Source organism: Eptatretus burgeri, chromosome 5 (assembly GCF_056783735.1).
Source record: "Eptatretus burgeri isolate ZD-2024b chromosome 5, Ebu_testis_v1, whole genome shotgun sequence".
NCBI classification, from domain to species: domain Eukaryota; kingdom Metazoa; phylum Chordata; class Myxini; order Myxiniformes; family Myxinidae; genus Eptatretus; species Eptatretus burgeri.
Genome location: NC_140965.1, coordinates 67,149,789 through 67,159,788, shown reverse-complemented (window position 1 = coordinate 67,159,788; position 10,000 = coordinate 67,149,789). Strand labels below are relative to the sequence as shown.

The 10,000-nt window shown below is 43.0% G+C and overlaps 1 protein-coding gene and 1 long non-coding RNA gene across 17 annotated transcripts in view; one reads left to right on the top strand and one right to left on the bottom strand.

The window, feature by feature from the left end:
• LOC147026616 (uncharacterized) overlaps positions 1–10,000 on the bottom strand; it is a 176,309-nt gene that overhangs the window by 41,526 nt on the left and 124,783 nt on the right. For 4 of the 11 annotated variants that reach the window (XR_015058416.1, XR_015058426.1, XR_015058417.1 and 1 more), the window contains one exon: positions 9,824–9,865. The exons of the other annotated variants lie outside the window; for them this stretch is intronic. This is a non-coding gene — a long non-coding RNA (uncharacterized LOC147026616). The remainder of the gene's footprint in view (positions 1–9,823; positions 9,866–10,000) is intronic. 11 annotated transcript variants of the gene reach the window in all.
• Positions 1–10,000, top strand: part of LOC147026617 (paired mesoderm homeobox protein 2-like) — a 68,019-nt gene that overhangs the window by 46,620 nt on the left and 11,399 nt on the right. For all 6 annotated transcript variants that reach the window (XM_085882217.1, XM_085882216.1, XM_085882220.1 and 3 more), the window contains one exon: positions 9,443–9,621. In XM_085882217.1, coding sequence (XP_085738343.1) covers positions 9,443–9,621 — 179 coding nt within the window. The remainder of the gene's footprint in view (positions 1–9,442; positions 9,622–10,000) is intronic.

Below are 10,000 nucleotides of genomic sequence, written 5' to 3'. Positions count from 1 at the left end.
CAGAGATTGATCCAAGGCCAGACATAGAGGAAGAGTACGACGACGGACGGCTTCGCGATCCGTCTTTTATAGGCCCTGCGGTGCAGGGCGGGGCGCAGCCCCGAAGCGATGCGTCGTCACCCGAATTAGGCATACCAATTGGGCCCCAGCCACCGCACGGCCTGGCCGCCATGGCCGGAAGCGGCCTCATTGGTGCATCCGGCGAGATATTGACAAGCTGTGGAATCGTCTCACTCCGAACCCCGTGGTATGCATTGCTTTGAACCGAACTCCCAGGCCATGCTCCGGAAACTGGCCGAGGGCCGCGCTGGTCCCGCATGCCCACTCGAGCACCCCCGGCGTGCTGCGGCTGGCGCTAATCAATGTGCCTGTCCCGTCCATACGCCATGTGGCCCGAGCGATCTGGCCCACACAGCATACCTCTACCTGGTGGCGGCTGCATCGAGGCGGAGGTGTGAGAAGATCCCTGCCATCCACGGGAGATATTAATGGCCATGGTGGCAGGTGAAGATCGACGGTAAGACGCCGTTGTGAACCAGCGTGCAGACCGGAACTAAGATGTGTGCCATGCGCATCCTGTGCTGTGCGATGGTAAGATGCCATTTTAATCAGCGTGCAGACCCGAATGAAGAGGTGCACTATGCATGCCCTGTACTGTGCAATGGTGAGATGCCATTGTAATCAGTGTGCAGACCCGAATGAAGAGGTGCGTTATGTGTGCCCCGTACAGTGCGATGGTAAATATCATGGGGCTGTGCGCAGGTCCGCTATCGTGCATGCGGTTATTTATCACAGTGGGGCTGCCTGAGCGCGGTGCCAGCCCCGATCTGTCATGGATTGAAGGAAAGCATTGGATATAATTATTAGATGCAGATTTGGGTTGAAAAGAGCATGCCGCGTGCGTTCTGTACAGCATTGGGATTTAATGTGTGGTTCTACTATTCCCTTTAACACCGTATTCTCGCTGTGGAGGGTGTTTCCATCGTGTGGTTGATGCTTCTTTTGGCCTCCGCGAGGACATTCATACATACCATGGCGGCGGAAAGGAAGAAAGAGATATAATCAGACCTATCTATGAGACCCACACAACGCACTTCGTCCCGTTTGACCCATTAGACATGAGGGAAAGGTCTAACTGCATGTATATTAATGAAATAACTGTCTGGGGATCACTGTATGATGGATGCCATTGCCTTAGAGGCATGCGGTTTCCAGAACCGTAACAGTATTTATGCAATGAAAATGTTTATATGGCAAGAATATGGTGAAAGCATGCACATAGTAAGTGTAATTTGAAAGCATGCATATATTAAGTATACTGTTGAAGAATGTATATACATTTTGTCAGTATATGATGAAAGCATGTATATAGTACACTACATGGCCAAAAGTCCACTACATGGACACCTGCTCATCCAACATCTCATTCCAAAATCATGGCCATTAATATCGAGTTGTTCCCCCCTTTGCTGCGAAAACAGCCTCCATCTTCTGGGAAGGCTTTCCACTTGATGTTAGAACATTGCTGCAGGGATTTGCTTCCATTCAGCCACAAGAGCATCCGTGAGGTCATGCACTGATGTTAGGTGATTAGGTCTGGCTCGCTGTCAGCGTTCCAATTAATCCCAAAGGTGTTTGATGGGGTTGAGGTCAGGGTTCTGTGCAGGCCAGTCAAGTTCTTCCACACTGATCGACAAACCACTTCTGTGTGGACCTCGCTTTGTGCATGGGGGAATTATCATGCTGAAACAGGAAAGGGCCTTCCCCAAACTGTTGCCACAAAGTTGAAAGCACAGAATCATGTAGAATGTCATTGTATGCTGAAGCGTGAAGATTTCCCTTCACTGGAACTCAGGGGCCAAGCCTGGACCATGAAAAACAGCCCCAGACCATTATTCCATGTCCCCCAAACTTTACAGTTGGCACTACGCATTCGGGCAGATATCATTCTCCTGGTATCCTGCAAACCCAGATCAGTCCATCGGACTGTCAGATGGTGAAGCATGATTCATCACTCCAGAACGCGTTTCCACTGCTCCAGAGTCCAATGGCGGTGAGCTTTACACCACTCCTGCAGACGCTTGGCATTGCACATGGTGAACTTAGGCTTGTGTGCGGCTGCTCAGCCATGGAAACCCATTTCATGAAGCTCTCAACGAACAGTGTTTGTGCTGACGTTGCTTTCAGAGGCAGTTTGTAACTTGGTAGTGAGTTACAACCGACGACAGACGATTTTTCCACGCAACACGCTTCAGCACTCTGCGGTCCCGTTCTCTGAGCTTGTGTAGCCTACCACTTCGCCGCTAAGCTGTTGTTGCTCCTAGACGTTTCCACTTCACAATAACAGCACTTACAGTTGACAGGGGCAGCTCTAGCAGGGCAGAAATTTGACAAACTGACTTGGCGAAAAGGTGGCATCCTATGATGGTGCCACGTTGAAAGTCACTGAAGTCTTCAGTATGGCCCATTCCATTGCCAATGTTTGTCCGTGGATGTTTCATGGCTGTGTGCTTGATTTGATACACCTTTCAGCAATGGGTGTGGCTGAAATAGCCAAATCCACTAAATTAGAAAGGGCGTCCGCATACTTTTGGCCATGTAGTGCAAGTATACAATGACAGCATGTACTGTATAAAGTAAGTATAGAGTGAAAGGATGCACATTATAAGTATATGGTGAAAACATGTACAGTATGTCATAAGTATATGGTGAAAGCATATAAATTCAGTAAGTATACAACGAAAGTATGTAAATAGTAGCTATACAGGGAAAGCATGCACTGTACATTGTAAGTACAGAATTAAATTGTCGACAGTGCCTTCTGAAAGTCTAACACTCCTCAACTTTTGTCACATTTTGTTGTGCTACAGCCTGAATTTAAAATTGATTAAATTTAATTTTTCTGCCACCGATCTACACAAAATACCCCATAATGACAAAGTGAAAACATCTTGAATTTTTTTTTTTTTACAAATTCATTGAAAACTAGAGGGGGAGCACTCGGTAGAGTGCAAAACCTCCGCTGCCAACACTGCTAGGTCACTCAAGTGAACCCGATATCCTATTCATTCAATTTGACGTCAACAGTGCTCACAGAGTTATAGTTTGCAACTTACCCTTTTACTTTTAACTTTTACAAACTCAATTCATTAGTCATAACTGGATTCCTTGAGACAGAAATTGATTTTACGTGGGTATATCCACCTGAAGTTCCAAAATCAGCCGCAATTATAATTTGGCATGTTTTTTTGTTGGAAATCACTTATAACATGTAGAAATGCAAAAAAAAAAAAAAAAAAAAAAATCGAAATTTTGCAAGTTTTTTTTTCTCTAACAATTTCTTTTTTGGGGGGGGGGTTGGAAATCACTAAAAACATGTAGAAATGCAAAAAAAAAAAATTCAAATATTTTTTCAAATTGGCCGCCATAGCGGCCATATTGGATTTTGGACCAAGTCCAAAATCTAATGGCATGATCCATGGACCAGACCTCACCCCCCCCCCCACCAAGTTTCGTCAAAATCCGTTAAGGAGTTTTTCCGTAATACTGTTTACAAACAAACAAACAAACAAGCAGTCATAGACTGGTACTTACGAAATAGTCAACTTGACCTCTGACCTTGTTTCATAAAATCTGTCTCTAGAGAAGGTAGCGACGCAAACCAGAAGTTTCTACGATGATTCTGTAGCAAACCATCAAAAATCGAATGTTTTGGAAGTTTGACCTCACTGTGACCTTGACCTTTGACCGATTTTGACCAAAATCTAATCAGCGCTAGCCATCACCCTCCTGAATCACGTGGTGCAATTTGACATTGGTAGCTTCTTCCGTTCTCGAGTTATCTGTACCAAACCATCAAAAATCGAATATTTGACCTCACCGTGACCTTGACCTTTGACCGATTTTGACTAACATCTAATCAGCACTAGCCATCACCCTCCTCAATCACGTGGTGTAATTTGACATTGGTAGCTTCTTCCGTTCTCGAGTTATCGTGCCTATAAACAAACAAACAAACAAACAAAAACAGAAACGGAAGTCATCAATATACTTACGAAATCTTTAGATTTCGTAAGTAACAAACAAACAAACAAGCAGTCATAGACTGGTACTTACGAAATCGTCAACTTGACCTCTGACCTTGCTAATAAAAGCTGTCTCTCGAGAAGGTAGCGACACAAACTAGAAGTTTCTACGATGATTCTGTATCAAACCATCAAAAATCGTAAAGTCGACCGAAGCAAAAATCTCCATTTCTCCACGCAATTATATTATACCTGAACGTGACTCAACGACTCGTCTGCTCGAGCGCACTGCATCATGGGACGACCCGTGACGCATCGAGTGAAATATTTTTTATACAATCTTAAAACGTCTCCAAAACATCCGATTTTTACCAGACTTTCGACAACCGAGTTGAAAGCGTCATAAGCGATTGCAAAAACCGAAGACAAAATTCAAATCGAAGTTAAAACGAACTCGTAACGTCGAGCGAAGCAAAAATACTCCATTTCTACACATGCATTTACGGAATTATGTTTGACCTCACTGTGACCTTGACCTTTGACCGATTTTGACCAAAATCTAATCAGCACTCGCCATCACCCTCCTGAATCACGTGGTGTAATTTGACATTGGTAGCTTCTTCCGTTCTCGAGTTATCGTGCCTACAAACAAACAAACAAACAAACAAACAAACAAAGAGAAACAGAAGGCATCAATATACTTACGAAATCTTTAGATTTCGTAAGTAACAAACAGAAACGGAAGGCATCAATATACTTACGAAATCTTTGGATTTCGTTAGTAACAAACAGAAAGGGGTGAAAACAGTAACCTCCATCCATCTTCGATGGCAGAGGTTAATGAAAAACAGAAATATTTAATTTACATAAGTATTCAGCCCCCTGAGTCAATACTTTGTAGAAGCGCTTTTGGCAGCGAATACAGCTTCGAGTCTTCTTGGGTATGTCTGTATCAGTTTTGCACATCTGGATTTGGGTTTTTCTCCCATTCTTCCTTGCAGATTTTCTCAAGCTCTGTCAAGTTGGATGGGGAGTTTCAGTGAACATCAATCTTCAAGTCTTTCCACAGATTCTCAATGGGATTTAAGTCTGGGCTTTGGCTGGGCCACTCAAGGACTTTCACGTTCTTGTTCTGAAGCCATTCCAGTGTTGCTTTGGCTGTATGCTTGGGATCGTTGTCCTGTGAAACCATAAATCTTCACCAGTCTCAGGTCCTTTGCAGTCTGAAACAGGTTTTCGTCAAGGATTTGCCTGTATTTGGCTCCATTCATTGTTCCCTCTATCCTTACAAGTCTCCCAGTCCCTGCTGCTGAAAAGTATCCCCATATCACGATGCTGCCACGACCATGCTTCATGGGATGGATGGTGTGAGATGGGTGATGAGCTGTGCTCAGTTTCCACCTGATGTATCGCTTTGCATTCAGGACAAAGACTTCAATTTTTGTCTCATCAGACCACAGAATATTTTGCCTCATGCTCTCAGTCTTTCACGTGCCTTTTTGCAAACTCCAGGCGTGGTCATGTGCCTTTCTTTCAGGAGTGCTTCCGTCTGGCCACTCTCCCATTAAGTCTAGATTTGGAAAGTGCTGCAGAGATTGTTGTCTTTGGCAGGTTTTTCCATCTCAGCCAAGGAACTCTGTAGTTTTGTCAGAATGGTCATTGGGTTATTTGTCACCTCCCTGACCAAGGTCCTTCTTGCCCAGTTGCTCTGTTTTGTCGGATGGCCAGCTCTAGGAAGAGTCTGGTAGTTCCACATTCTTTCCATTTTCTCATGATGGAGCTCACTGTGCTCTTGGGAACTTTCAACACTCTAGAAATTGTTTTATACCCTTCCTTCGATCTATGCCTCCATACAATTCTTTCTCAGACAGTTCCTTGGACTTCATGGGAGAGTTTCTGTTCTGACATGTACTGTAAACTGTGGGACCTTATATAGAAAGGTGTGTTTCTTTACAAATCAGGTCCAATCAATTGACTTGGCCACAGGTGGGCTCCAATCAAGTTGTGGAGACATCTCAAGGATGATCAAAGAAAATTGGATGCACCTGAGCTCAATTTGGAGTGTCATAACAAAGGGGTTGAATACTTATTGATGCAAGACATTTTAGCGTTTAATTTTTAATTGATTTGTAAAATTTTCCATTAAAATATTCCAATTTGACATTATGGGTTATCTTGTGTAGATCAGTGACAAAAAAAACCATGTCAATTAATCCGTTTTTAATTCAGGCTGTGACACAACAAAATGTAAAAAAGTCAAGGGGTGCAAACACTTTCTGCAGGCAATACATATATCAAGTACTAGCAAATGCAATCCGTCGCTTCGCTGACGGGTCAATAAAGTAGTGGGGGGGGGGGGAAGGGACAGAGGGAGAGAGGATGAAGGTCTGTGAAACGTGACCCCTTACCAAAATGAAGGTGGATACTTTGAGCCCACCCTGGGAGGACTCCATTCCACATTTTGAAACCCACATATGTGTACACACACACACACACACACACACACACACACACACACACACACACACACACACACACACACACACACACACACACACACACACACACACACACACACACACACACACACACACACACACACACACTTCGAGACCTGTGAGGGATACGTTCCACCTTTTGAAACCAGCGTATACAAAAAAACTTCAGCTTGGTCCTGGTAAAAAGCCTCTTTTTAATATTAGTAAAGTAAAAGTATTATTGGTATTATTAGGAGATATTAGTAAAGCAAAAGAAAAAAAGCCTCTTCACTTGCAGCAACAAAAATTTTTATCTTTGCTTGCAGAAACGACCGACTATTAATTAATTGGCGGAACTATAATATTATATTTATATGAATATTTTATAATGTTAGCAAATCGCCCAAAACGGAAACAGCAAACTGCGGATGTAATTGTCAAAAAAGGGACCCCGGTGGACTATGCCGTCATGGATTGCAAAAGCAGGATATGAAACACGGTGTTTCACTCAATGAAGTTACACTTTCTGCACATTCCATAATTTTTTTCTTCACTCAACATAATCGTCCAAACAGTAGAAAAAGTTAAGTTTAATGCTTTGCTTAAATAAATACACGAAGGTATATAAATCGCTACTTTGTTAAAATTTTCGGATTTCACTGCAGATTGATTTATTTTGTTTACCAGATCCAATTCTCAAATCTGACATAATATTTCGATTATATACTTTAATTAGTCTGTGAGAGTCAATCGTGTTTCCAAATCGAGGCATCGGCTGAACAAAATGGTGGCTGAAGACTCCAGCAACGACAGAGGGGGTTGACCAAGATGGTGTGCCACCATCTTGGCAAGCCATATTTTGTTTTTGTTTGTGATGAGGAACGCATAAATTATCTTCAAAAGGGGTGTTTTAATTACTCCAAACACCCAATTTTCACTGTTGCACTTCCTTGGATTTTTTTTGGTATGCATGCAAAGTTTCAGACTGTTAGGTTTTATACTTTTGGAGTTATGGAGGAGACACACTGACATGCACTCATGCACACACAGCCTTTTATTAGTATAGATGCAATGAAAGCATGTATATCGTACATGGTGAAAGCATGTACATATTATGAATATATTGTGTTAACATGCAGTATATAGGGTGAAACAGAAAGGACTAGAGATTTTTTGTTTTGTAACTTTTTTATGTCACATTGGAATAACATTAAACTGGCTTAATACTGTATCGAAAAGAATAGAACAATTTTTCGTTTGCACACAAATTATAGAAAAACTGTTAAATAATGAAAAAAACCCACTAATGATGAATATGACAAATTTACAGCATATTAAAAACATCTAGTCCTTTCTGTTTCATCCTGTGTACATATATATATATATATATATATATATATATATATATATATATATATATATATATATATATATATATACATATACATATACATGCATGCATACATACATGTAGTTAGTGTATGGTAAAAATGTGTACAAAGTAAGTATATGTCTGGTGAAAGCATGTATATCGAAAGTGCTGCATATGTTCAAAATATTATGTCGTAAGTACATGGTGAAAATATTATTTAATAAGTATATGGTGAAAGTCAGGTCAGGTCAGGTGTGGGAGCACGCGCCAGAGCAGCACGTCGCTGCGTCCACTTTCCGCCGGTACTCCAGGGGCCTCCGTCTGGCCATCCCCCAGGCAGATGCCTGGCCCATCCCAATCTCCTTGAGATGCCGATCAACCTGCTGCAACCATGAGGCACGTGGTCGGCCCATTGGCCTCCTCCACTCACAAGACTCTCGCTGAGAGAATATGGTTGGCAGGATCAGCGTCAGGAAAATGAGCCACATGTTCATACAGCTGCAGCTGATCCTCACGGACTATGCAGGTAACAAATCTCATTTGAGTCTCTCTCAGTAACCGCTCGTTGGACACAAAGACCGACCAGTGATAGCCAGGGATTCTCCGAAGAAACCTGGTACCAAAGGAATTAAGTCTCCGTCTCAGATCCTTGGTCAGAGTCCAAGTCTCACATCCATAGAGCAAGACTGGAAGCACCAAGGACCTGAAGACTCGGACTTTCGTCCTCCCGCACAGGTACCAACAGCGCCACACCCCATTATCCAGTGAATCCATGACTCCCCAGGCCCGACCCAGACGTCTATTGACCTCTGACTCACAGCCAGCAGAGACATGAATATCACTGCCAAGGTAAGTGAATTAAATGTCTCCATGACCTCAACATCCTCACCACAAACAGGCACAGACAGGACAGCAGACAGGACAGCATGGTGAAAGTATATGGTGAAAGCGTATATCTAGTAAATATATGGTGAAAGTGTGTAGAAAGTAAGTAAATTGCGAAAGCGTGTGCATGGTGAAAGCATGCTCATAGTAAGAGTACTGTGAAAGCATGTACACAGTCAGTGTGCAATGAAAGCATGTACATAATAAGTATATGGTGAAAGAGTGTAGGTAGTAAGGATACTGTAAAGGCATGTATATATTCAGTACACGGTGAAGGCGTGTACATAGTAAGTGTATGATGAAAGCATGTATTTAGTAAGTATCCTGTAAAAGCATTACATAGTAAGTGGTGACAGCGTGTACATAGTAAGTATGTAGTGAAAGCATTTTCAAATAAGTATACAGTTTAAGCGTGTGTATAGTAAGTATGCTAACAGTGTGTAATGATGTACACCACATTCATTAATCACGGACACACAAAATGTGTTGGTCTCACGTTCGCTGAGGTTGAGGTTCAGATCATTTTTCCGCCAATCGTGCAAACATCTTCTTGGTTTGTTATAATTGTATTTACACGGGAGGTCGGAAATTGCTTTGCGCTTTGACCATCGGACATCATCCGTTCTGCTCATTTTCCTTCTGTCTCTGTCTCCCTGCCTTGTGTTCGAATATCCGAAGCACAGGTGAGCCCAGCGGACCAGAGCAGGCGAAACGCCGGCGCAAGCAGCGACGGAATCGAACAACCTTCAACAGCAACCAACTGGCAGCGCTGGAACGTGTGTTTGAGAGAACGCACTACCCGGATGCATTTGTGCGTGAGGAGCTCGCGCGGAGGGTGAACCTGAGTGAAGCGCGTGTTCAGGTGAGATATTGATTGTGAATCTGACAGAGGGCAATGTCCAAGTGAAATACGGAGGGTGAACCTGAGTGGGCATGAGTGTTTGGGTGAGAAATGATGTAAACATGAGTGAAAGGAGTGTCTCAGTGAAATATTGTGTGCACCGAAGCAAAGTGCATTTTAGTTAAGATAAGTCAAAAACGAAAATCCGATGGCGCTCACTTACACTTCCTCACTCATCGGGCGGTCTGTCGGCGACTGACAGCTTCTGCAGGCGGGAAAATATTCACGCATACGAATTAGGATCGCCTACATACGTGCACCAAACCACGCCTCCCTAGCTTCATTTGTTTACGCACGAAAAATTAAGGTTGGATACTTTTTGAACACACCTCGTATGCAC